The sequence below is a fragment of the Sceloporus occidentalis genome, unplaced genomic scaffold (genome assembly GCF_023333645.1).
Source record: "Sceloporus occidentalis isolate IW3139 unplaced genomic scaffold, rSceOcc1.0.p SCAF_1, whole genome shotgun sequence".
Classification (NCBI taxonomy): Eukaryota; Metazoa; Chordata; class Lepidosauria; order Squamata; family Phrynosomatidae; genus Sceloporus; species Sceloporus occidentalis.
The window spans coordinates 135471778-135498002 of record NW_028316981.1 but is presented as its reverse complement, the minus strand read 5'-3'; the positions used below and the strand labels follow the sequence as shown (position 1 = coordinate 135498002).

General features: G+C 40.2%; 1 protein-coding gene across 11 annotated transcripts; it reads right to left on the bottom strand.

Annotated features, from left to right (window-relative positions):
- Positions 1-966: 966 nt before the first annotated feature.
- On the bottom strand, positions 967-23688 carry LUC7L3 (LUC7 like 3 pre-mRNA splicing factor). 11 transcript variants are annotated; one of them, XR_016282245.1, is made up of 13 exons: positions 23482-23687; positions 18085-18151; positions 16241-16280; positions 15866-16010; positions 15225-15302; positions 15040-15144; positions 10612-10773; positions 8224-8501; positions 7927-8087; positions 2855-3206; positions 2382-2537; positions 1964-2064; positions 970-1411 (listed from the first exon to the last, which is right to left on the bottom strand). XR_016282245.1 is itself a non-coding variant. In XM_089537328.1 (11 exons), exons 1-10 carry the CDS (start codon positions 23578-23580, stop codon positions 3046-3048), a joined length of 1296 nt encoding a protein of 431 aa, XP_089393454.1. In that variant the 5' UTR covers positions 23581-23687; the 3' UTR covers positions 975-1411; positions 3013-3045. The 11 variants fall into 11 exon arrangements, 4 of the variants coding, with proteins under 4 accessions (XP_089393454.1, XP_089393475.1, XP_089393459.1 ...); XR_016282238.1 differs by having other exon boundaries at positions 967-1411; positions 1964-2537; XR_016282241.1 differs by having other exon boundaries at positions 968-1411; positions 1964-2537; positions 3013-3206.
- Positions 23689-26225: the final 2537 nt, after the last annotated feature.

Here is a 26225-nt window from a genome sequence, read left to right as displayed (position 1 = left end):
GCTAGCTTGTCCTCTGAACTCTGGATGGGCAGAGATGCTGAGAAGGGAAGTTTCCATGACTTCTGGCCAGTTTCCTCACTGATCCCTGGCCTTAAACAGGCTGGGCAGAGGTGATGTGGAGAAACAGAGACATGGAGGGGATACCCCTCACCATCTGTTCCCACAGCTCCCATGTGCTGCAATGCTGTTTACAGAAATCTCCTGTGCTCCCACCATGAAAGGGGGGCAGCTTTGGAGGAGAGCGAGAGTCATTGGCAAAGCCAAGACCTTTCTCCAATCCTGGAAGCCCTTGCCACATTAAGTCTTTCTTCATGCTTCCAAGGCAGCAAGAGAAATGAAGAGAAGGACTGGAGTGGCTGTAGTGAAGAAGCTGCAGAGCAACAGCAAACACATCCCAATGGGTCTCTCTCTGAAGCCAGCTCCCTCTGTTGAGCTGGCAGACCCTGAGCTAGGGAAGCCTGAGCTAGGGATGACCCTTAGCCAGTGCTCTTGGGGTCCTCTGCCATAGCCACCACCAAGGAAGGGGGGGAAAGGCAGGAGAGAGGAGAAGAAGGGAAGGCCAAGAAAACTCTCAAACCGCTTTCAGAGAAAGGAAAAACTTTGCTGGCTTGAAGAGACACATCCTGCTAGGAGCATAGGCAGGACTAGGGCCCAGGGGTGTTAGCTCCTCCCTATCTAGCGGCCGGTCTTTTATTGTCCCTGCCTACAGGAGCGAATAGGAGGAGCTTAACAAGGTTAGGACCTTGTCTGCTGTGAAACATATTAGCAAACTAAAACAGTAGCAATATCACATACTTCATTTTTTTTAAGTTAAGGAAACTAGATGGGCAGAATTTGGATGGTTATTTTTAGTCGAGAGCAGTATGAAACCTCTCATTTTTACTGGGATCAGGGACAAAAAGAGACAATAATGCAGCTGAACACATTTATTTGAAAAGAAGTCTATTTAATATTAAACACTCAATGACAATTGGATGTGTAACAGAAATTTAGATACTTTTATTTCCATTAGGATATATCAAGAAGCTAAGTATAGCCTGACTGTAAAAATGGGATTTGTTCTTGTCTGAGTCACACAAATACTAAACATTTATCCTTGCATTTTTGAAGTTCAAGAATGAAAACTTGCAATTAAACACTGAGCAAGCCATGTGTTCAGATTATGTTGGTTTATCATCTTAAAAGTCTTATAGGAAAAAAATGGTAAAAGGACTTTTTCAGTAGCTTGTTTAATTATTAACTTTTCTGTTTTCTGAGTGGTCACAACAGTCCTGAATTAATTTTTATTAAAAAAAATCTAACTGAACTTTATTTTTTCTATGCCACTACAGCTTTCTTTCACCTCATTTTAAAGCAGATCTTCATTTTATGCAGTCTTCTGGATTCTTCACAGACTTGTCACCCAGTTGTCCTATAACGCAAAATGTTGGGGAAAGCGAGTCAGATAGTGGGAACAGAGATTTACTTTCATTTGCCACTCCTAAATATTGTTTGCTGCCCACTTAACTCTTCAAAATTATCTCATATACACTACACCTAAAGTCCCTACGTATTTGGCAGTAATAAAGGATAAACATGACGTTACAATTCACCAATCAGTGCTGTTGGGAAGCCTTTACACATTCCAGCTGGACCTGCACAGGGGTCTAATGCAAGTGCCATCGAAATGAATGGAAGCTGTGCAACATCAGTATTCTGATTGCAACACTATGCACATTTATGTGGGAGTAGGCCCCACTGAATATAGTGGAACTTACTTCTGAGTAAACATACATAGGCCTGCATGGTAACTGACTAGAAACTAAAATTTACTATGTTACAAGGAAATTAATCAGCTAGCTTTTATTTTTTTTATTCCTTAAAGGAATGTCTTTACAAATCTTAAATGGATAGGTGATTTATACCTAAGGGTTTCCTTTATCTAAGCAATTTGACTGTATACATTTGTGCTGTTTATATATACCTATTGGGTGTTTCTGACATTGGCCTTTATTTTCATTTGCCTCCCAAGTCTGGTATCAGCCAGTATAGGTTGCTGAGTGCCATGGCTGCCTGGCAATTCTCCTACACAGTAGGAAATTATAAACACATACCTCTTAAAGACTTGAAATGCATTGAATGTAACAAGGCGGTTATTATGTAGTATTTATTGCATTTAATACTCTTTAAAGATATCTAATTCTGGGCAGCACTGCATCCCTACACACAGTTGAAAGAAAATGCCAGTCAAGTTAATATCAGGTTAACAAGTTTCACAAAATATGCACAAAGATTCCTTTTCACTTTTTGTAAATAAAACACACAACAGTAAGCTTAAAGATTACAGGCAACAGCATTCAAACATGGATGTGGGTAGAGAAAGGAGTACCTGGCATGAGTACCTGCTTAGTTTGACTGAATCCTTGATTTTTAATTTGGCTTTTCATGGGCCGCTCACAACACCAACGCTGTGTGAGGTATGGTAGTCAGCTGCAATTATTCATAAACCCTACACTTCCATCAATCCAATGCTACTGGCTCTCGAGTTACAGAACAAACTGCATTAGAATGCAAGGCAAAGCAAAAAAACTAGAAACATCCTTGACAAAGAAATACTAGCAGTTTATATAAAAACAAAATAGTCCAACATGTGCCTCAAATATTAAGTATTAAAGCAAATGTTTCTGATGCACCAACACAATATGGACTTAATTACAAAATCAGTTCAAATGTTAAAAAAGATAACAAATCCCCTAAAAATAAAAAAAATAGGATAATTAACTGCTATGGTGACTATAATTACATATATGTTCCCAAGAGGCACACTAATGGGGGTATGAGTCTGCTACAAAATAGCCGATACAAAACAATGTACCTCAAAAGATTTTGCAGGGCTACACTGTGTTTTCCTTCAGAAGTGGCTTTAGTATCTCTTCTTACTTGACTTAGCTCCATCTTCATCTGTACATACTTACGCTGAACTGTTAAACAGTAACAAAAAGCCCTAATCAAAGTTTGAAATAATGCACTTACCTCTGTCTGATCTGAGGTCATATCAGATCAGTTTTAATTGGACTGAGTGTCACCTTCAGATTTTATGTCTTCACTGGTCCCATTGACCTCATTCTTAGCATCGCCTTCCTTGGAGTCCATGCTTGTGTCTTCACTCTGTTTTTCTCGGCTACTGGACTTCACACTACTTTTTTTATCATCAGATCCCCTCTTTTCTGCCATGAAAGAAGACATTGACCATGGACTTCACAGTAAATACACACATGGCATCACTTTTTCACGTGTGCTGAGACCATCAGCTATATCTGTAAAATTGGAAACTATACATCAAAGTTATAGGCTAATACTGTATAAAATAGAGTAATTTTATCAGAAAGAGTAAGATCTGAATAATAGAACTAGGAGCAAGGGACAGGATAACATCAAGGCAAGTAACTACTGCTTAAAATATTTTGCAAAGAAAAGTTACCTATTTGAAAGGTCTGGCCAAAATTACAAACTACATGTATATCTATGACTACCTAGCATCAAGATTAACACAGCCATATGTACAAACCAGATCTTTATCAGAGATTAAGAGCAGTCTGAATGAATTTAAGATGTCTTTAAAACCTTTAAAAATACTATTGCTTTTTTTTACTAGGCAAATAGAAGAAGTCAGGTCCTTATGTACTGTAGTTTTTTTAAAAAAAAAAATCTGTAGATTTAATTTTGTACTGTAACAGGATGACAAAATTTGTACTGGAAGAAGCTGCCATTTATATAGATTTGATGGTCAACAACTCTGGTCAATTTTTTCTATACTTGACCAAAGCTTTAAATCCTCTGCTTAACTCGCAGCAACTGCTTATCCTCACTGTCCTTCAAAGCCCCTCCCACATGTTTTACCTTCATTTGCCTGCTATGCCCATCACATCACATCACCAGCAGTTGGGGGTTGTCTCCCTATTTGCCACCACTGCCAAGAAGGGAGAAAAGCAGTCTATGTGCATGTAGTATTAGATTGATGTTTAACAATCCAGGACTAGGGGAAGAGAAAAAAGTAGCCTTCAAAGCAGTAATAGATTTGCAAATTTTCACATTACTGGCAAATCTGCAGCTTATTTTCACATGTCAAACAATTAAAAGTTATGAATGTAGTAAATTTATTTGAACCCAAATTTTATTTATTTATATCCCACCTTTCTCCTTGCACAGGACCCATGTTAATATAATAGTTGAATGGGAATCATCATCCACAGGAGGACAGCAACCTATCTAAATAAATGGCAAGCAGCAGAAGGGAGTCTGAACAAGTGTATTTACATGCCACCCACATAGGAAAGCCAGAGAAACTAGTAGAAAGAGATCTGAAAGTCAGTCGGTCTTGCATATTATTTTAAATGTATCTGTCTTATACCTAATGCACAGGCTAGCATAGTGAGCAGAGTTTTCACACGGGAGATTTTATCTGGTTATGACCCATTAAATGAACTTTTCCTATATTAATTGTACATGGCATAATGACAGTACACTAGGTATTTCTCTAGCAAGTATGGTGAACAAATGTTCTTGCCTAAGCATCCAACTAGCTGTTTTGAATGAATTTATTTAAGGAAAAAGCAAATCAGAACTGTAAAGAAGAGGAGAGTCTCAAAGCTACTTGGGTGATGAGTATATAAAAGCATGGTAATATTAAGTTTCTGGCCATCCACAGGAGCAAATAGGTACTTCTAAGAAGCCTTCAATTCCTGCTGCCAGGAACCTAAAACAATTTCATTAAACAGATAACAAACAAAAATCTGGAAAAATGCACAGGAAAACACCCACTATATGAAACCTAGAGAGAATCAGCCACAGAAGTCCATTTAACTTTGGAACTCTTAAGTGTCTGCTCTGTGTGATAATTGCCTGGGTAGGTTGCACTAACTGACCTTTTTGAAAGTCTTCCATTTTTGCTTTATTAGGCATCGACGATTCACATGTAGATCCACTGAGGAACAGCAGTCTTTTTGCCCCGCAGAGGACTAGCAGTCAGTCCAATAAGCTTATCTTCTGTCCTATGTAGATACGATAGAGCTCAACAGCCCTATAAATGGGCAGTGTATAGATTCTTGTGGAAGCACTTTAAAGATGCTTTAAAATTGGACAGGTGAGGGAAAGAGGGTGTTTTCTTTCGGCAACTATAAAATATTTATTAACCTATGGGTTGAAAGATGAGCCTATACTATGACAACTGCCAGAGTCTTACTTCATTGTAGTGTATCTTTCATTTGATGATAATCATTCTTGAAATCTACTTAAATATTGGATAAACTTTTAAAAAAGCAGACTGTCTGCATGTAGTAAGTTTCCTTTGCATATTCCTTAAAAATTATTTTGTGATCATATGTGCACAGCTGATGCTGGGATGCCTATCTATTCAGGTGATTAGGGCTAAATCTGCCCTGCAGAAATAATCCAATTTGACACTGCTTTAACTGCCATACCTCAAAGGAATGGAATTCTGGGAATTGTAGTTTGTTGTGGCACCAGAGCTCTCTGATAAAATTGGCAAAATATCTCATAAAACTAGTTCTCGGAATTCCACAGCACTGAGCTGTGGTAGTTAAAGTGGTGTCAAACTGGATTATTTCTGCACTTCAGATGAAGCCATTGATTGTGACCACTAAGAATGATAAATTCCTGGGTTTCATTGGACAGGGTCAGAGCAGGGACAGAGGAAAACAAGTTTTATTACCAAAATAATGGAATTGATTTGCTCATAGGTATGAACACATCTCCACAATGATTGCCTGTTTTCATTTGTTCTGCTTATAATACTAGCCTCTTAAATGGAGATTTTATCATGAGGTTCCAATTTGAGGAGGGCACAAGTGGAATTTACTTTAAAATTTCAGTTCCTCATTTTTGCACTTATGTTCATGGATGCTTTCTTCAGTAAAGTCTGTGTATAATAAACTGACTTTGCCCAAAACATGTAAAATTGAAAAGAAAAAAAATAAGGAACCTGCAGTTAGGATAAATATTCAAACAGCTGCTTGACAATGACTGGTGTTTTGCATAAGGCTAAGGCAATATAAAAAGAAGTAACTTTTTTCGAGTAAGTGGAACCACAACAGGACGTTTATAGGAAGGAAAGGGGAAAAAATTACAGACAGTAGTTTTAAAAACCTACTTCACCACCCCATTTATGCAAAGTAGCTGAGTCACAAAACTGGTGAAGGTTTCACACATTTAATTACTCTTGGAATGAACTGCATATTCTGAAATCTAAAAGTGCTGGGACAGTTATCTCCTCTGTCTCTTGTTTAAACATGTAACATTTTATTCCATTAAACTGTGAAGTACTTTACGATGACACAGAAAATTAATTCTGTTAGGTGCTTGTGTGTTCAAGAAAAATGCACTGCAAATAGGACAATGAAGCAAAACAAAGCGGTTTCAATGCATATCCTCAGTGATAATAAACTGACTATTTTTGCAATAACTATAAAAACATGATCTATATTTTGTGTCACTGGGGTCCTTCTAGAGGCAACTGACAGTGTAATAAGTGTGCAACCTCCACTGATGGTACAACCTAAAGTAGTATCCATACACAAAATCATTCCCATTAATCTGGTCTTATTCACCATAATTTTAGGAGGTTCACTATTAATTTCCTGAGCAGGCAGGAATACAATTTAGCAAAATAAATATGCAACACACATACCAAATGAATACAGTTTCTACAGGCCAGTGACAGAACTGAATCTGATTAAGGCCATGATTATAATACCTAGTTACACCATACTGCCATCAAGCAATAAAAAGACCCAGAATTTTGCACACTAATGAAACTACATAGGTTTTTGTGAAATATCCTCAAAATTTGGGGAAGAGAAGTTTGAATAAACTGTGACAACAGGGGGGAAATCACAATACAAAGAAAGGGTACAAATTTTCCTTTCATTTCCTTCAGAACATTTTATTGAACATGATTGCGGAACCCTGTTCTTCACTAATGAGGCAAGTCCTTGACACTGACTAAGGAACATGCTTCTTTTAACTCAATGAGACTTACTTCTCAGTAGACATGGACAGCACTGCACTGTAAGTGACCAAGAGGAAGTCCCCAACAATCCAAACAGAATAGTTTAGAAAGCAGGAAGTGAATAAGACCATGTGAAATAGAGGTCATGTTCTATATCGGTTTGAGAAAGGGCTTGTAACAAAAGAACTGATCAAACCTATCCCAAAGGAAAATCATCAATTAACTCATATTTTTACCCCTCAAACATTTCCAGCCACCTTAAGATAGATATGTATTCGTCATCTAAACAGACATGTAGGAAACTTAAGACAAAGCTATTACGGAACTTTATTTTATTTGGACTCCATGTTATTCTTGGTCAGAGGAAATTTCAGTAATGAACAGATACCAAAAGTTTCCAACAAAAGGAAATCTGTCATATTTGCTAACACAGTTTTTAATGAAGATATTTCAAGAACGATCTAAAAAATTAAGAACCTACTTTGATTAGACTATTACAAAATTCTTAAATTATCAAACATTTAGGTAAGGATGAAAAATAGAAACAATAAAAAGCAAGTGAAGAGAAGGAATATGAGAATGCAAAAGAGTAGCCTATCTCCCAAGTCAAAATAACACCTCTTTAAAAAAACAAGACATATCATACCAATTCATATAGTTAGGATTGTTAACGTTGTGTGCTAGGCACCAAAAGAATACTCAATTGAACAGACACAAATTATTAAATCTCATGGAAGATAAAAATGGGGGCAGCTCATTTAATCCTGCAACATCTACCTGGAATGCAGGGACTGCACATCTAAAATGCTACAACACATGGACTGAAATTCAAGAAGAGCCTGGAAAAAAAGGTACCCCCACCCCCAAACTGAGGGACCATGGCACAGCAGAGAATTTTCGTATCATTCATATCGACTAACCTTTTTCCTTAGATTTCCTGTCTTGTTCTCGCTCTCTACTTTTGCTTCTGTGCTTGTAAGATTTCCGATCCCGGCTCTTTGACCGCTTTCTCTCCCTGCTTCGTGATCTGTGTTTTCTGTTTGACCTATCATGGCTTCGGCTTCTGCGTCGATCTCGACTTCTAAACATTTTTTTTAAAATGATAGCCATCAGAAAAAGCTTTAACAAGTTATTAACAAACTTTGTATTCTATTTCTAAAAGGCAAGGCAGTAATCAATAAACACAAATTAATTCATATCACTTCCTAAATAAATACCGGCTTCGTCTTCTGTCTTTGCTTCTGGATCTTTTATGGTCCCTTGATCGACTACCTCTCCTGTCAGAGGTTCTGCTTGAATGTCTGCTTCGTGAACGACTTCTCTTTCGTCTCTCTCTGTCACGAGCTCTCTCTTTTTCCTTTTCTTCTTCCTCACGTCGCCTCTTTCTTTCTTTTTCTTCCCTTTCACGCTCCCTCTCTCTTTCTTCTCGTTCTAGCTTCTCTTTTTTTAACCGATCATCACGTTCAGGCTCTTCTGTTCTTTTTCTTAATTTCTCCTTAAAATGGACAGAATTCCACAAAGGTTACAGGAAATGTTGTGTGTTTTAAAAAAAACCCAGGTCATCAGGACACATTTTATACATCAAAATACATACATTATTGATGTGACACAACTCAATTCTTTTTACTAATTTCACAGAATAATACCAATTTTGGTCTTTCATTATTCAATACACAGCAGGCCCTCAACATTTGAAAACCTATATTCAGTTATTTGTATACAATTGCTTTCTTGCCTCATATTGGGGGGGGGGGGGGGGGAGAGGAAGGTGTGTTACATCCTGGTTTACTATTGATTTTCAATTCCTTATAAATAGTTTATAGTATTAATAGTTTATATATTAGTAATATAACTATAAAAGATTTAGTCTTTGTGTAATGTTAACAAAAAAACAATAAGCCATTATTTCCTCCATAGGTAGCCCACTGGTAACCTTGGTATCTGCTGGGGTTTGGTTCTAGGACACCCCACCATCCCGCCCCTGTGCATACCAAAATCCATGGATGCTCACATCCAGTTATATACAGTTCACCCACTCCACACACACCATATGTGGCTTCCTGTTTACGTGGAAGCCGCGCTGGCATTAAATGAATAGCATGTGCACCAAACCGCCACAACACAAGCCCCATTCTATTGAATGGAGCTTGAGTTTACAAGGGACTTGCCTTACATGGGGGAGGGGGGGGTGTCCGGAATGGATCTCTCTCGTAAGGCTAGGCTCCACTATACAATGAGGTAGTAAAATGATGTCCTTTATATAAATGGCAAAATCAAGCTTTTCAAGCTGTGGATGGTTGAATCCATGGATACAGAGGACCAACTATATTGAACAATGTTAGCTGTGCTATTCTCTTTGGTGTCACAAAGTTCTAAGTATTGTTGCTCTGACTTTTGCAGATCTGATTGTTTGCAGATATAATTGGGATGTTCTATCTAGGAATCTCCAGGTGCTCCAGACTCTTCTGGAAGCTGCCAGAGAATCACACCAGAGGGCCTAGGGCCGGAGCAGACGGGCAGGAAAAAGTGGCTCTATCCTTGGTTTTCTAAAAGCAGGTCAAAACCCCACTGTCTGCACAGCCCGTTCCCAAGGTGGTCAAACACCCATGGGCTGTTCCGCACCATGCAGCGTCAAGCCGCACTGCAGTTGTTGTTTTGTCGCCGCCCCACTATGTATAGCCTCCATTGCATAAACACACCGTCTGCAACCTCCAATAACTTCCCTCTTCCCACTCACATGCCATTCCACTGGATACCAACCTGTATGATCGGCCACACAGTCGCAAGTGCAACGCACTGCTTGTACAGTGCATTGGTGTGCCCAGGGATACATTGGCAAAGTGCAATCATGGAAGCCCCCATACATGTCCCCTTGACCTCTCTTCACCCCATGCCCCTTTGTTGGACTGTCTGGTTTGTGTATGTTGTAATTACATCCATAGCATTATCGACAATCACATTTTTGGTTTGCCACAGTCCCATACTGGTGCTGGGCTGTTTATATGCTGGTGAGATGATGCATATTTTCCACCTTGAGATGGCGTATCCCAGCTTCTTTTTGCTCCAGTTTTTTGCTCCAGAGCATAGCTTCCTTTCACTTTCTACCTGGTTTCATTTCATGTGTTGTCTGAACACCCTAACTACAAAGCAGCTGGAAGCAGCTGTATTTGGCCAGTGCAGACTATCCCCAAGAAATTCTAGAGAAAGCACTCCTATAGGCATTTTTAATGTTCTCTAGTTTGATTTTATGGACAAGTTTCAGTTGATGTTGAACACAGAGTTGCGCTGGAGGACCTAAAGAATCTTACAGAAGTGTTCTCTCAGGTAAAAAAACAACAACCCATATTGTTTTTTTTATTTGCAAGTTTTCCACTTTCATGGGGGTCCTGTGCCCCAGCCCATGTGGACGGCCCACGGTACTTCCATTTGCATATATCCTGCTCTTTTTCCAGGACCGGGACTTCACAGTATTAAAAAACAATACAATTAAAAACAAAAAACAACGTACATTAAAAAGAATTAATTAATTTAATAATGATAATGTTTACTAGCATATACAGCATGTTTCCTTTAATTTTTTAAAAACACACTGAGGTTTAACATACCTTTAATTCTTCTACTGTAGCTTTAATTTTAGCATAACCCATATGCTGTTTTCCCATCAAATGATCATCTACTCTGGACTGTGCATCTCCAACAATTAAAAAAGCTCCACAGACTTCACAAACTTCCATCTGCTTTTCCTGGGCTGCAAAGCTTTCAATTGTCTGTAAAGAAAAGACACTTATTTAAAAAAGGGAATAACTTTGAAATGTTTTTCTCATTTCTGTTCCAGATTTGGTTTACAATATGGTGACTCCAAGAATTATTCTCAATCCAGCAAAACAGATAAAAGGGCCCACCTAAATGCATTTGTATTTCAATGTGAAGATGCTGTAATTAAAAAAAAAATCTCACTAGAAATCCATTTGCAAAGAATATGACCAGGACACTAAGCAAACTTTTTGGAAAGACAGAATGACACCAGAGCACTGCAACCCCTAATGGAAGAGGGTTTCCCTACTCAAGGCATTTTCGCTTACTGTAAGAATCAAGATAGGAGATGAGGGGAAAACTTTATTTCATACTCATGTTGGTAAATCCAAAGAGATCTGGGCTGCAGTAATTCCAAAGTCTTTTTCAAAATCTGTTTTAATTCTATTTTGTGAAGTTGCATGGTACAAAAACATGGATGGAAGGCATGACTTCTTTCTTTCACAAATGTTTTCAGCTTTTCAGGCTACATTCTGATGTAGCAAGAACTGGCTAAGGCATTAATCCAAAGATCCAAATAACTGGTTCTGAAGTGGGACTTTGGATAAACTACTTAAGCAACTCATGTCAAGTTGCAATCTCATTTCTAAAGCTCAATTGAATCTGAGAAGTATTTTGTGATTAGACATTAGGGTTTGCTGTTTAAACAAAGCTGTCTCACTGGGCACTTCATATAAGTCTACATCTGTGATGGCAAACCTATGGCATGTGATGCCATTTCCCCCGGTACGTGACGGGGAAATGAGGAGGAAGAGGCGTGCGCCTGTTTCTCCTCCTTCCTGACCCTCCCCGGCCTCCAGTTGCCTCTCAGAGACAGCCGAAGGCCTGGGGAGACTAGGGGGGAAGGAGGAGAAGATAGCATGGGGGGGAGGAAGAGGCGGCCTCTTCTTCCCCCTCACTTCCCAAGGCCTTTAGCTGTCTCTTGAGAGGCATCTGAAGGCCCAGGAGGGCGGTGGAAGAACTGCCCTGGAAGTCCTGCCCCGGAGGGCAGAAGTCCCACCCCCAGCACTGGGTAACACCCGGTGCCGGAAGACCTTTTAGTTTGGGCATTCGGACCTTAACAAGTTTGCCATTACTTGTCTACTTTATGCAGTGAAAGTTTACCATGCCATCATAATTTACACATAAGGCTGACATAGTGCTCCAATTACCCACCCCCCACCACTGAACAGCACACAGCCATACTGCAAAATATTATCTAAATTCAATATGTAGAAAGATCTTGTAGAACCTTTGAGACTAACTGAAAGAAAGAAGTTGGAAGCATGAGCTTTCCTAGACTTCAGTCTACTTCCTCAGATGCATTTAGTGGAGTGGAAACCTGCCATTGATATGTGAAAATGTCCATTCAAATTCAAAATCCTTTGTGTATGGGAATGAAGAAGCTAGTCCAGTTTTAACTAAGGTTGTTAGTGAACAAAGACATTGGGAACTGTCCAATGTAAATGGAAATGAAGAGGAAATCTATATGGAATGTATATGGAAATGAAGACCACTTTGGCTTTGGAAACTAGCCAGTAGGTGGGAAGAACAGATGACTGTAAGACGCCCCCTGGAGAATGGGGGCGTCCTACACTGACCACTCCACATTGGGCAAACAGGCCAGTCCCTGTGCCAGAGTATAAATGTACATAAATCAGACATTAGGAATGGAACTACACAAAAACTGGTGGCGGAACATTTCAATCACCCTGGGCATTTCATCTCAGACATCAGAACATTGGCCCTTGAACAAAAGGTAGATTGGAAAGAAAAACAGCAGAATTGGAATTCATACATATAAACAACAGCTCCTCAGCAATGAATTGAACAGGGATAATGGCTTCCTGGCTCACGACACACATTTCAACACTAACTAACCCCATCTTTAGGGGGGTGTCGTACACTCATCTATTTTTCCCACCTACAAGCTAGTTTTCAAAGCGAAACTGGTCATGCCTGTTCATTTCCATACACAATGGCCAGTTCCCAATGTCTTTGTTCACTAACGACCATAGTTAAAACTGGACTTGCTACTTCATTTCCATAAACAGTGGATTTTGAATTTGAATGCACATTCTCACATACCAATGGCATATATATATATCTGTCCCTGGTTTCCACTCCACTAAATGCATCTGAGGAAGTAGACTGAAGTCTAGGAAAGCTCATGCTTCCAACTTCTTTCTTTCACTTAGTCTCAAAGGTGCTAAAAAATCGCTCTACATACTGACTCTACAGACTAACACAGCTATATCTTTGAATCCTGTCTAAATTCAAGATACTTAAAACAAGCTACATAGTGTTTTGATACACTCAGATTGGATCAATGCAAAGAATCTTTTTAAATCTTACTTATTTTAATATTTATATGGACTGAGATTGACTCAAGGACAGCTAACAACAACAAATCCCACTCTGTTGCTAAAGATCTCGGGTCAGTGTACAATAAAACCAACCTGACTAATTTAAGACAATGTAAACCATTAAAAAATTTAAGGCAATTAAAATAGTTTAAAATGTTAAAAATCATGTACGTGTGAGGGTTTGTGTAAAACCATTACGTAATTACATCCCAAAGGCTTTAGTGAAGAGCCACATGTTCAATTGGTGCCAGAATGACAACAATGGGGCTAATCAGACTATTGAGGGGAAACTATTCTGTAAGTGGGGTGCCACATCAGAGAAGGCCCTCTCCTGCATCTTCTCACAATATATTGTCCTGAATGATGGGACACAGGGTCTCAGGGGTATTCAAGGAGAGGCACTCCTTCATGCAATGAGATCCCAAGCCATTTAGAGCTTTAATTATTATTACCATCAACTTGATTTTGGACTAGAAACATATTAGTAGCCAGTGAAAACCTTTTTAAAACCAAGGTTATATGGTTTTTATATGATGTTCCAGTTAGCAGTCTAGCTTCTGATGTTTGCACTAGCTGAAGTTTCCAAGTCATTTTCAAGGGCAGCCCCATGTAAGAGTTTTACTACAGAAAATTCAGGAAGTCAGCAGTGCATGGACTACTATGGGTAAGTTATCCTTGTCCAAGAAAGGCTGTAGCTAGCCAATAACTTAAAGCTGGCCTCAAGCACTGCCAGCCAAATAGCCCACCTGAGTCTCTAGTGACAAAGATGGATCTAAGAGTACTTCCAAGCTACACAGCTCAAGAGGTGCAACACCGTCCAAGTTAGGTAAGTTAGCCAAATCTGGACCTGAGAACCAATAAGACACAATCCTCCTGGGATTAAAAATTGGTTTACATGGCCACATCCAGGCAAATCCAACAACAAACAAAAGTAGAGCTCAATGCAATCAGCGTACTGCCAGCACTCCAACCCAAATCTCTTTATGACCTTCCCTAGTGGCTGAGACAGTGAACAACATGAGAGTCAAGATGGAATCCTGTGGCATTCCATGGCTCAATGGTAGTGAGGCTTAAGAAGCATCCAGTAGAGTTACTGTCAAGGACCTGGAATGCAGACAGAAGTGGAACTATTGTAATGCAATGCCTCCTCCTCCTATGCAACGGAGATGATTGAATAAGGCATTATGATTAAACATAGTACTTGGCTCTAACCTTAGTAACCTTAATTCTTCCTTTCAATCCCTGGCTCTCACCCAAAGACTCTGGGGGTAGCCTCAACAGTCAATTTACATTCTCTCTGTAAATGGCTTGGTTTTACCAGACCATGCCTCACACCCATGGACTGTATCTATTCTCCAATCTAAGAAGCGGTAGTGCCTTTGATCTATGTCTCCTCACAGTGGTGACATCTTTTAGCATCACCACTTTGGGGTTGACTCACAGGTGTCAGCCCATCACTGGTGACACACCAAAGGCTGGTACTGCCTTATATCCCTCATTGATGAGGAAAATGAAGGTCCTGAATAGGAAGAAACCTGGCTATGATCAGCAGTAAGTTCTGTTCTTCTAGCAGATAGCACAGCCCTGACTCTGCTGCAATGCTAGCTGCTAGATACTTTATATAGATGTTTCCTCGCTAGTGAAAACTAGTCTTGAAAATGTAATCATTACTTTATTAAATTATTTTGCAAGTTAAATATTAAGTTGAGATTAAGAATAATCAACTTGTAAAGAATGAAAAGATTTAAAGGACAAGTACAAAACTTTTTTTTTATAATTAACTGAATTACAAGGCATTGCGAAAGCATCATGATTGATTTATGTCTTGTGGCCTTTAGCTATTAAAAATCAGTTGGGTTCCTGTGGTGTACTTACTGAAGTTGTGGACCTGAGCAACTCTCTTTCTTCTTTTAACTGTTCGACAAGCTTCATCATTCCTTGAGCCTCTTCTACTTTTCCTTCAGAACCCAGTTCTTCAATCTAGTAAAGAGGGGGGGAAGCTATTACAGTGCTTTAATCCAGGTTTCTGAACATTTCTGTGATATTCAAGAAATCTTTACCTGCTGTAGTAGTACATCGATTTTGTCAGTTAAAACTTGAATCTTCTCTTCATTTTTACCAGTAGGTCCTGCTGCTTGCTAAATATTAAAACAAAGTTATCAGTAACCATGTAAAGGAAATCAATAAAACAATGCACAGATCTTCTTTGTTTACCTCTGTCTATCACACTACTCATGCTAAAAAAATAATAGAAGATGTAACTCTGCAGTAAGTTTTTAATATACAAGAATATTAAATTTCCACTCTCTACAAAAGAGTTTGCAAATTAATATTGCAATGCTATGCATTTGTAGTCAGATGTAAACCCCACTAAGTTCTTAAAAACTTACTCTGAGGTAACTGGGTAAAAGACTAAAGCCTAAATAATTCTGCTATGTTTAGATGCTTCAGAACAATTAAATAAACATAATGTGCTTGACATATTACCATGGCTTATGCAGCCTGCTTCTATTTTCCATGTTTGTAAAGTTACAAGAAGCTAGAAAAGCAGCACGACATCCAATATCTTTTGAATCATTAGTTAAGTTTTCTTCTTATGAAATGTCTCAAGCATGCTATAATCATTGGGTAAATCTGTAAATATTTCCTATTTTAAATCCAACTTACAAGAAAACATACATACATCTCCTTATATACTTACACCTGAGGATTGCTGATTCTGAGACAATGCTAAACGAGCATGGCCTCTTCGAATTCGACGTTCGACCTCTGCAAGCAAGCTCTGTAAATAACGAAGGAATTCCCTTTCATAGCCTACTTTCATGAACCGAGAACTCTTCTCATACCTGTCAATGGAAAAACAAACAAACAAAACAAACAACTTTGTAATTAAATGTCAATCATTGTACAGCCAAAGCACAAGAGAAACTGATATAGACCTGAATCTATATCAGTATGTCACAAGAGTTTAGGAGCTGTTTCAATAAAGACTAACATTTTTATATCATTTAAATGTATCTACTGGTGTTTAGTTATATTTACTAGCTACTTAAAAACTATAATTAGATGTACTCACTGTTTTCTGAGATTTTCATCATGAATTTTTTCACATGGGCCTAGAAATAAAAAGGATAATAAATTCAAATACTTTATTGGAATATTTTAAGACAAACTTCAAAGCTCTCTTCCCATAAGGTAAATTAGAGAGCAGGAATACCACTGTATAGCCCTGCACATCTTAACATCTAAAAATTTTGATTGTTATGATGTAACTGACATTACACTAGAACACCTGTAATCAATAGTCTACTGATACTATACAGAACACAAGTGGATGTTAAATGTAAGAATGAACATGCCACAAAACGAAAAAGATTCAAGTTCTTTCCAGGAATAAGGCAAAAAGGCTTACTTCCACAAACCTCTGAACATACTTGGTATCACATATATTTCTGCAACTTTGTACAGAATTAGTGACAGCTAAAGAACAAGTATACTATACCCTTGCAACATGTATTAAAGCTACCAAAAATGTAGCTATGAATGTTTAGAAATCAAAGCTGTGAAGTGAATCTTTTAAAAACCAAAAAAGGAAACAGTCAGGCCAACCACTTGTTTTCCAAAATCTTGATTTTCAACTTGGTACTGGCACTGCCATTAAGAGCCAGCGTATTGTAGCGGTTTATTGATTAAAATATTTATATCCCATCCTGTATCACAGTAGCTCAGGGCAAGGTAGAATTAAAATTAAATGAAGGAGACTACAACATTTAAAACAATTTTAAAAGTTCAAACAATCTAAAAAGATATTAAACAATTTTAGAGCTTAAAAACAAGCTGAAAAAATTTGAACAGTTTTAGAACCATGTGCATATACACTGAGTGAGCCAACATGGGGTCGTAGTTTAAGTGTTGGACTATGACTCTGGAGATGAGAGTTTGATTCCCCACTCAGGCATACTAACCCATTGGGTGACCCTGGGCAGATCACCCTCTCTCAGCCTTATAGGATGGCAATGGCGAACCCCCTCTGAAGAAACTTGCCAAGAAAACCCTATGATAGATTCTCCTTAGTGTCACCATCCTGCACATATGCATTAGTGAAATTTTGGTATGAGCCACATTATAAATCTGTATGCTGGTACAACACTGACTAGGCTCTAAGTCTGTGGTTTGATCTAATATAAAAGTAAAAGACCATTAAATCTAAGAGACTGAATTGGCTGTGGAGGAAATCTATCAATAAAAGGAAAGATTACAAAACTAAAGTTGGCCCTCACCATTTGTGGCTTTGATTATTCACTGATTTGATTAATATGTTCTCTCTAGGAATTAATATGTTCACTTTAGGAATCTCTAGGTCCTCCACTGTGACCCTATTGTTAATGTCCACCACAGGTGATGCAGGAAGACCTAGAGATACCTAGAAAGAACACTTCTCTAGGCATCTGTAAGTCTTGCATATTGATTCTATAGTCATTTTCTGGCAAAAGGTGACCATAGAGCTGTGCTGGAGGATGGAGATTCCGAGAGGTTCTCTAAAGTAAAAACAAAACAAAAAACCAGTTTTTTTATTTGCAGTTTTTTTCACTTTCATGTGCCCCTAACCTCAGTGAATGTGAAGGGCCCACTGTATTCTTAAAAAGTATTTCCAAGAGCAAAAACATCTATATTTTGATACTTAGTAAATCAAATGCTAGATTTGATGCAACTGGAATTCTTAGCTTAGAATATAATTAGCTACGAACATGATAGTTAAGGTTTTTGAGCCTTCTTAATAACAAAGAGACAGTTTATTCTAAAAAGATACATGACAACAACAGTTTTTAAAGACATTAACACCCCAAACCACAAGCAGTAGCCCTCAGCAGTAACCCTCAGCTTCCTATCTGCTACAACATAAAAAACACACATACTTACCCAAGTCAGAACGTGTATTCGTGAATAATTCAGCTGGACAAAATCCACAAAGGTAGTATTTACAAACCTGACAGGGAAGAACAACAGTTTTTTTTTAGAGTTCTGTTTCCTACACCTTATCTCTAGAAAGACAAAAGTATAAAAGAATGGTGCAATTTTCTCTTTCTTCAACAGCTAGAATTTCTACCAACCTTGCCTGATCCATAATAATGCCTGCAGCATTTTTGCTGTATTTATATAGTCTGAGATCTCCTAGCCATTAAGGATCTTGGAATGCTTTACACTTGCTGTCTCACTGAGCATCAAGCCTTAAATGTTGTTCTCAAGTACAGGACACTATTTGGCTGTCCAAAATGAATGTGGGTGTGTTTTAACTGAGAGAATTATATTTTGCAAATCTCAAATGAATTCATAGTGACGTCTGGTGTTCCAAGGGCTGAAATTGCTAAATTACATGGAAGTGTCATGAAGGAGTAAGCAAAGCTCACTGCTAGCCCAATAGCCACCAATCATTTATCTAAAAACTTAAAAGTATCTTCACAAACTATTATTGTAACTAATGGGTTGAATCCAATCTAATTTGTGAATGTAATAAGAAATATGAACAGAGCTCATTGTGTCTTTACTTCACAACTCATCGCTATCTGTGAAGAAAGCAACCCAGCAGGAGCTGAAGATGTTCTGAAGGGATGACATACTTATTCACATCTGCAGACACGTTTTGCTCCTCACTGCAGCCACCTTTCTCTGAATGTATCCTTCTCATCCCTTCAGAACTTTATTGAGTATCACTCAGTTGTTTTCTTTACAAACAGTTTAAAGATGAAGAGGCACAACTACTGTATTTTCTGGTGTATAAGACTACTTTTTAACCCAGGAACATCTTCTCAAAAGTTGGGTGTCATCTTATACGTGGGGGTGTTGTCTTATAGGGCGGGTGCTGAAACTTCCGAGCCGGACAGGAGAATCTGCGGTCGCCGCATATGGTGGGGGAAGCTAAAAAATGGCCGCATCCCCTCTGTATGCAGTGACCGTATGAAAGCAGCAATGGTGGCGCTGTACAAGTACGGTAGAAGAAAATCCACTAACCAGGATTTGTGGAAAGAAGTGACTTAACATGGTCCCAATGACGAGGTGACGGGGCACCTTATTGGGAAGGTGTAAGTGAAGGGTGGAGCAAGCTGCAGGCGTCTGGGACGCCTGGGGTATGGAAAAAAGAGCCGTGTTTGTGCTACCGCTCTGATAGTCTTGGAGACAGGGAGGGCTGGGCAAGCAGGGAGAGCTAACCAATCCAAGCAGGCTTTGTATACAACAAGTTTTCCTGCTAAGTACCGGCATGTCATAAACATTTGAATTAAAATTACCATATTGAAATCAAATCTGATGGGTTTTTTTTTTCATTTTTATTTGGTGTGCATTGGAAGAGGGGTAGTCTTATACAGTGAGTATATCCCAAACTCTATATTTTATCTGGAAAAATTGGGGGTCGTCTTACACGACAGAAAATACTAGTTTCATGAACTTCATTTTGGAATTACACATCTATATATTATAACCGGGGCTGGGGAGTAAGAGTAAGGAGTAAAGGTCTAAGAGGTTTTTACAAGAGTAGGAGTAGTAACAAATATAATTTGTTACTCCTTATTCCTGTTATTATATTGCACATGTAAACACCAAAAAACAATTTTATTATATTGCACTGGGGAAGAGACAGGGAGGCAAAGAGAGACACTTACTTACACACACACACACACACACACACACCAGCCTTGCAAAGCAACCTGGGATTTCCCCCAGGGCTGGAAAGTAGGAGTAAAAGGAGTAAAAGGTTTTTACAGAAGCAGTAGGAGTAACATTTTTTAAAAATCTTACTCCAGAGTAGGACAAGGAGTAACTCCAAAATCACCACTACTCCCCAGCCCTAATTATAATTGGTAACACTGTTGGTGGCTCTTTAAATGTGACACCCTACTCTATACATTCCATATTGACTTCAGTCTTTTTTGAGCAAAAGCTGTATGCAAAGAATACTTAAGGCAATCAAAGTGTGTGTGTGTGGGGGGGGGGGGGGGAGGAGCAAGATAAATGAATAAATAATATTAATAGCATATGCTCAAACCCGCATATGACACGGACACACTGTAACTCACTGCAAGCAAGTGTATAGTGGTGTACCTTAACGGGAAAAACGTGTTACTAAATTATGGAATGTTATACAAGATGCCAACTTTGGGATCTGTGCTGTAGTAACTGATCAAAAAAAGGAACTTGGGAATTATGATGGATGGCTTGATGAAATATCAACTCAGAGTGGACTGCTGGGCGAATTAAGATGAATGAAAGTACTGTATTTCTTCAATACACCCAATAAATTATGGAATGTTATACAAGATGCCAACTTTGAGGTTTTAAAATAACAAAATGATAAATATAAAAATTATCAGAACATCAATTTAAAATCGGACAAATCAAAGACAACAGAATTACAACATTTGAAAACTCAGGAACCATAAGTTTGCTGAAAGAAATGTTATTGACGTTATTGGGGTCTTTTCCAACTCTATGATTCTATGTATGTTTAAGAATGAAATAGCTAAGCAATATTTTGGAGTTATATCTGGTTCAGTTCAAATGTCTCACTGTTTTTCTAACTAGAAGAGGATCTGCTTGGAATGTTTTTTTCCACATCCCAAATGTCTGCATTAATTGAACTGCTGAAGTATTAACAACTCTTCGAAGGACATGATGCACAGAGTCCTACCTCATCTAATGGAAAGGAAACTACTGTTGAGGTGTACAGATCTTGTGATCTTTCTTAACAAAAAGAAACATGCCAAGAAACATTCTTATGTCCTTCTCAAATGACTTCCAGTTAAAAGAACTAGCAGAAAATATAATCTTGAAAAAATAATGTTCTGTTTTCCTGATATTCCCCCGTTATTCTAAAATGTAGTTTATCAAAATGAAACTAGAACAAGTCTAAACATTTATCGCAAACCAATTACTAGTATAAATCAGATTTATACAAACAAATCTGAACCAACTGCATACAACTCTGAAGACTACTTGCCCAACAACATTGTGATCCATATTCAAGTATACTTATGTTTTGGAATCTGATCATACCATCCCCAACTTACTTTAAAGGCCCAAAGCCACCTCATATAGGTTATGCACGCTTCAATGAATAATTTTTGACTACCCCTTCTGTAGCTCGATACGTAACAATGATGTCAGTGCTGAGATCCTTCAGAGGTCTCAGTGCTTCTGGCTGTGTGTCCTGCTTGGGTCCAGATTGCCTGTATGGGGCAGCTTTTGGACTTTATAGTAAAATGGGAAGGGGGCTTTGGATACTACTTCACAATCAGATTACGAGAGACATGTAAGGGACATGTGAGGGTGCCCCAATCTGAATTCCAGCTCACGAGTGACAACGCCTCAGTACTACTAATTCAAATTATTTAGTATGACACTTAAAGGAAAAATATTTTACCCATTTGTCTAGAATAAGCCCCATAAACTGAATGGGGCCCACTTTTGAATTGATGCATATAGAGATTATGGTGCTGAAAATTTATAAGCAAGTAGAGACATTACCCATCTTCAATACATTAGTAAAGAAGCCCACATACTAGGGGGATCCTATGTGAGTACTAAAGAGATAGGTACACCCTTTGCCCGGGCTGCATGCAGTTTTTCTTGCTGTCCACCTTTTCTAGATGCAAAAACGTATGTTTAGTTTTATTTTCAAACATCTAACACTGTGTGTTCCATGAATATACGTAAACAGCTGTGATCCTGACCACGCACTGAGGTTTTTTAGCAAGAAGACCATCTAAAGCCGGCCATCCCTCATCCAAAGTAAGGATGGGGACAATCAAGAGAACCTATTTGAAGGTACCACTCCATCTCAGTAACTTGTACAGTAATATGTTCCTCTCTGATAGATTCAAAACAAACTGCAGAAACAATCCAGTTTCATAACGCTTCAACTGTCCTGGCTCAATGCTAGAGAATTCTGGGAACTGGAGTTTTGTAAGACATTGAGCTTTCTCTGCCAGAGAGATCAGGTGACACAACAAACTAGAATTTTAATATACTATTTTTGTATGTTTTAACTGTATGGCGTTTTTGAAATGTTGTAAGTCACCCTGAGTTCCAGTCTTCAAAGATGGGCAGGATATAAATAAATGTAATCATAATAATGACAGTAATAACCCCCACAATTCCCTAGCACTGAGCCAGGGCAGTTGAAGCGGCCTCAAGCTGGAATTAGTTCTGCAGCACCATACCTACCTTTCAAAAACATTTCTGCTTCAGTATGTGGCAGAATAGTGGTTAAAATTCAGAATTTCACTTGCTCAGGAGCTGAAGATTGTAGTGCTGAGAAGTATAGGGCAAGGCTGGGTTTTGTAGGCCAGGTCAAATGTTCTGTTTATGGATTGTAAAGCACTTGGAAATGGCTCCTAACTTAAGATTCCAACCCAAATAACAGCAAGTGCTGCATAGAGTTTGAGGGCAGTGGAACAAAACCTATAGATAAAAGAGGGATTGATGGCTAACCCCCGAGGGATAGAGGCCTGCGCTAGGATGTCCGATCAGTCTACAGGAAGGGTGCAAATGTTTCATTCAATGGAACCAGTGAAACGTGACTGGTAGTTTTCTTTGTCCAAAAGGCTATAAAAATCGGTTCGCTTTGAATTCGGGGTCCCAGTAATTTGGGTGAATTTCCTACTGGGAACAATGCTGAGCCCGAAGTAAGAAGGCTTCCTGCCCAGTCCTCGGCCTCCCTGCTCAGTTCTGGTTAAAATAACCCATAATCCATCATCTGTAACAGGTACAGTGTTTTAAATCTTCCCGGCTCTGGCCTCGGTGCCATGTCTTCATACTCAGCAGTGACCCGCGTTACACGGCTGCATCCACACTGGAGAAACAATCCGTTCTGGCCCCTCTTTAACAGGAACAGCTCAGTGCTTTGGAATTCTGGGGACGCAACAAACTACCATTCCCAGAATTCCATAGCACTGAGCCGTTCCGGTTAAAGAGGGGCCAGAACGGACTGTTTCTCCAGTATGGGTGCAGTCTACCACACTAAGAGGCCAGCAGCCCCTTCCGCCGAGGGAAAGGGCTGTCCAAGTGGCTCCTGCCTGCCTTTGCAAGCCCTCTCCTTGCCCCGCTCTTCCCAGGCCCGCCTTCTCCTCCGCCGTGCGGGCCTCCTTTGTTTGCAAAGGCCGCGGCGGCCTCCTGGAGTCCCTTTCCCCGCCATCGCTCCGGACCCTCGCCAGCCTCCAGCCCAACCCGCTTCCCCGAGCAGCCCAGCCCCCCTCCTCCTGCCCGCCTTCCTCCCCGAAAGCAACCCAGCCCGCCGCCCTCAGGCCCGGAGCCCGCGCCACTCACGCTCTCGTGGTCCCAGCGCACGTTGCTGCGCTTTTCATCCGGGGCCAGGTTCCTGTCCCGGCCCATCAGCTCGTCCAGAAGCTGGGCGGCCGAAATCATGATGCCCGTCTCCTTCTCTCGGCCCGGCGGGGCTCCACCGCTTTCCCTCCCCGGCCAAGGAACACACAGCGGCGGAGGAGGCGGAGAGGGACACAGACAAAATGGCGGCTCCCTCCAGCGAGGGCGTTTCCCGCCATGCACCGCGCCCGCGCGCCCGCCCGCCCCTCTCTCGCGTAGCTGCACTTTGGCTCCGCTGGTTGCCAAGGCCCACGACTGAGGCCGCGTTACAGGCCTCGGCCTCGCCTAGAAGATAGAAGGCGGGCCCCGTGCGCCCTCTCCGAGGAGGAGGAGGAGGAGGAGGCGCCGCGCCTGGAGGGGGCTGGCTGGTGGTGGGCCTCTCAAGGCCCTGAGGGAATCAGCCCCGGCCTGAAAGTCGTACATAGAAAGACGCCGCCCACAGGCCCTCTGTTGTTGTCGTTCTTGTTATTATGTCAATCTTTAAATGTATTGTATTGAATATGCCCCGCTCTTCAGAAATGCGCCCAGAGCGGTTTACGGAGTCTGAATCTTGGGGCGCCTGGAAGAAATAAATTGGTAGCATGAGCTTTCACAGTCTGCTGCTTCCGAGGTGGAAGGCTTTCACGGCTGGCACCCATAGCTTTTTGTGGGGGGCGGGTAGGTCTTTCAGGCTGTGTGGCCGTGTTCTGGAAGAGTTTGTTTCTGACGTTTGGCCAGCATCTGTGGCTGGCATCCTCAGAGAAATCGTCGGGAAGAAACCCTTAGAGAACACGGCCACATAGGCCAAGAAACCCACAAAACACTCTACTTCCTCAGAAGCATTTGGATCATCTAAGGAAGTAGACTGAAGTCTAGGAAAGCTCCTACTGCCACCTTTCTTTCTTTCTTTCTTTCAGTGAGTCTCAAAGGAGCCACAAGATCCCTCAGCTACATACTGATTCTACAGACTAACACAGCTAGATCTTTCGATTATTAATTGGACAGTTCCCTGCCCTCAGGTTTACAGTCTAAAGAACAAAATATACTGCAGAAATCATCCAGATTGCTTTAACTGCCCTGGCTCAGTGCTAGGGAATCCTGGGAACTGTAGTTTATTGTGGCATCAGAGCTCTGACAGAGAAAGCTAAAGGGCTCCCAAAACTACAGTTCCCAGAATTCCCTAGCATCAAATCAGGGCAGTTAAAGCAGTGGCACTGGGTTATCGTATATACTCAACTATAGATCAATCTCCTGTATAAGTCGAGGGCAAGTGTTGGGACAAAAATTATGGATTTTGATATGACCCGTAGATAGGGGGAGTGTAAAATGAGGGGCAAGAGAGAAGAAGCAATCAGTCCAAGGCTTCAGCAATCAATCAGCCACCAAGGACTCTTGAGATGGCTCAGGACAGAAAGAAACTGCATGAGGAAATCTGAAAGAGCTGCCATGCACATTACCCTGCTGACCTATAAATAAATCAGCCTAGGATTTGGGGGTCAATTTTGGGGCATACATTTTTAGACTTATAGATGAGTATACTAGAGGCCTGTTACAGACAGCCAAAATAAATCTGCTTCGAGTCACAGTGGAGGTATGGTGTTTCAATGATGCATGAGTCCTAAGAGTCCAGAAGTCGCACCAAAGCCATGCTCCAGCCCTAAGGACTGGAGCGTGGCTTTGGTGTGGCTTCTGGACTCTTACGACACATGCATCATTCAAACACCATACCTCCACTGTGGCTCGAAGCAGATTTATTTTGGCTGTCTGTAACAGGCCATATACAGTATTTCTGCAGTGTTTTTTGGATCTAAAACGATGACACAAAAAGAGAAGGGAATGGCCTTGTTGTATGCCTTCAAGCCCTTCCTGACTTATGGTGACCCTATCATGGGGTTTTCTTGGCAAAGTTTCTTCAGAGAAGTTTGCCATTGCTATCCTCTAAGACTGAGAGAGTATGACTTGCTCAGGGTCACTCAGTGGGTTTCCATGGTCAAGCCAGAATTCAAACCCTCTAGATTCTAGTCAGTCCAGAGCTCAAACCGCTAGGCCACAATGGCACTGAAAGCCCTTTAGCATCCAAGAAAAAGCAGGTTGTATATTCTACAATGCACCTCTAAAGCTGCTGCATGGAGTTATACACATATTTTCCCCTCTAAAGATTTATAAAAGATACCAGTATCTGCTTCTCCAAACTTTCCAGGGTCTCTCAAAATACAGACAATGAGTGGTCCTGAAGGCTGTCCCAACTGGAACAGATCCACTGAACTAATTGTTGAATGCTGTGTCAACACCAAAGTAAAGAACATTAAAGTCACATACATATTGATGACTTTATGTAATCTCCATGCTTCGGAGGGAACCAGAAAAAAGGGACTGATTTCCAAAGGTTTCTGCTAGCCATTCCTGGAAATAGGCCTCTGGACTAGACTCACCTCTGATCTGATCTAGCTGGGCTCTTCTTGCATTCTTACACTTACAGTCCATCAAAGAATGCATTCAATTCAAAAAGGACATTGAGAAACTGGAGCGTGTCCAAAGGAGGGCGACTAAAATGGCGAAGGGTCTGGAAACCATGTCCTATGAGGAATGACTTAGGGAGCTGGGGATGTTTAGTTTGGAGAAGAGAGGGTTAAGAGGTGATATGACAGCCCTGTTTAAATATTTGAAGGGATGTCATATTGAGGAGGGAGCAAGCTTGTTTTCTGCTG

Coding starts and splice junctions, on each gene's coding strand:
- LUC7L3 (XM_089537349.1), bottom strand. CDS start 23,580: ATGATTTCGGCCGCCCAGCTTCTGGACGAGCTGATGGGCCGGGACAGG. Junction 16,281..18,084: donor GAATACACGTTCTGACTTGG/GTAAGTATGTGT, acceptor TTTTATTTCTAG/GCCCATGTGAAAAAATTCAT. Junction 8,088..8,223: donor AAAGACAGAAGACGAAGCCG/GTATTTATTTAG, acceptor AAAAATGTTTAG/AAGTCGAGATCGACGCAGAA.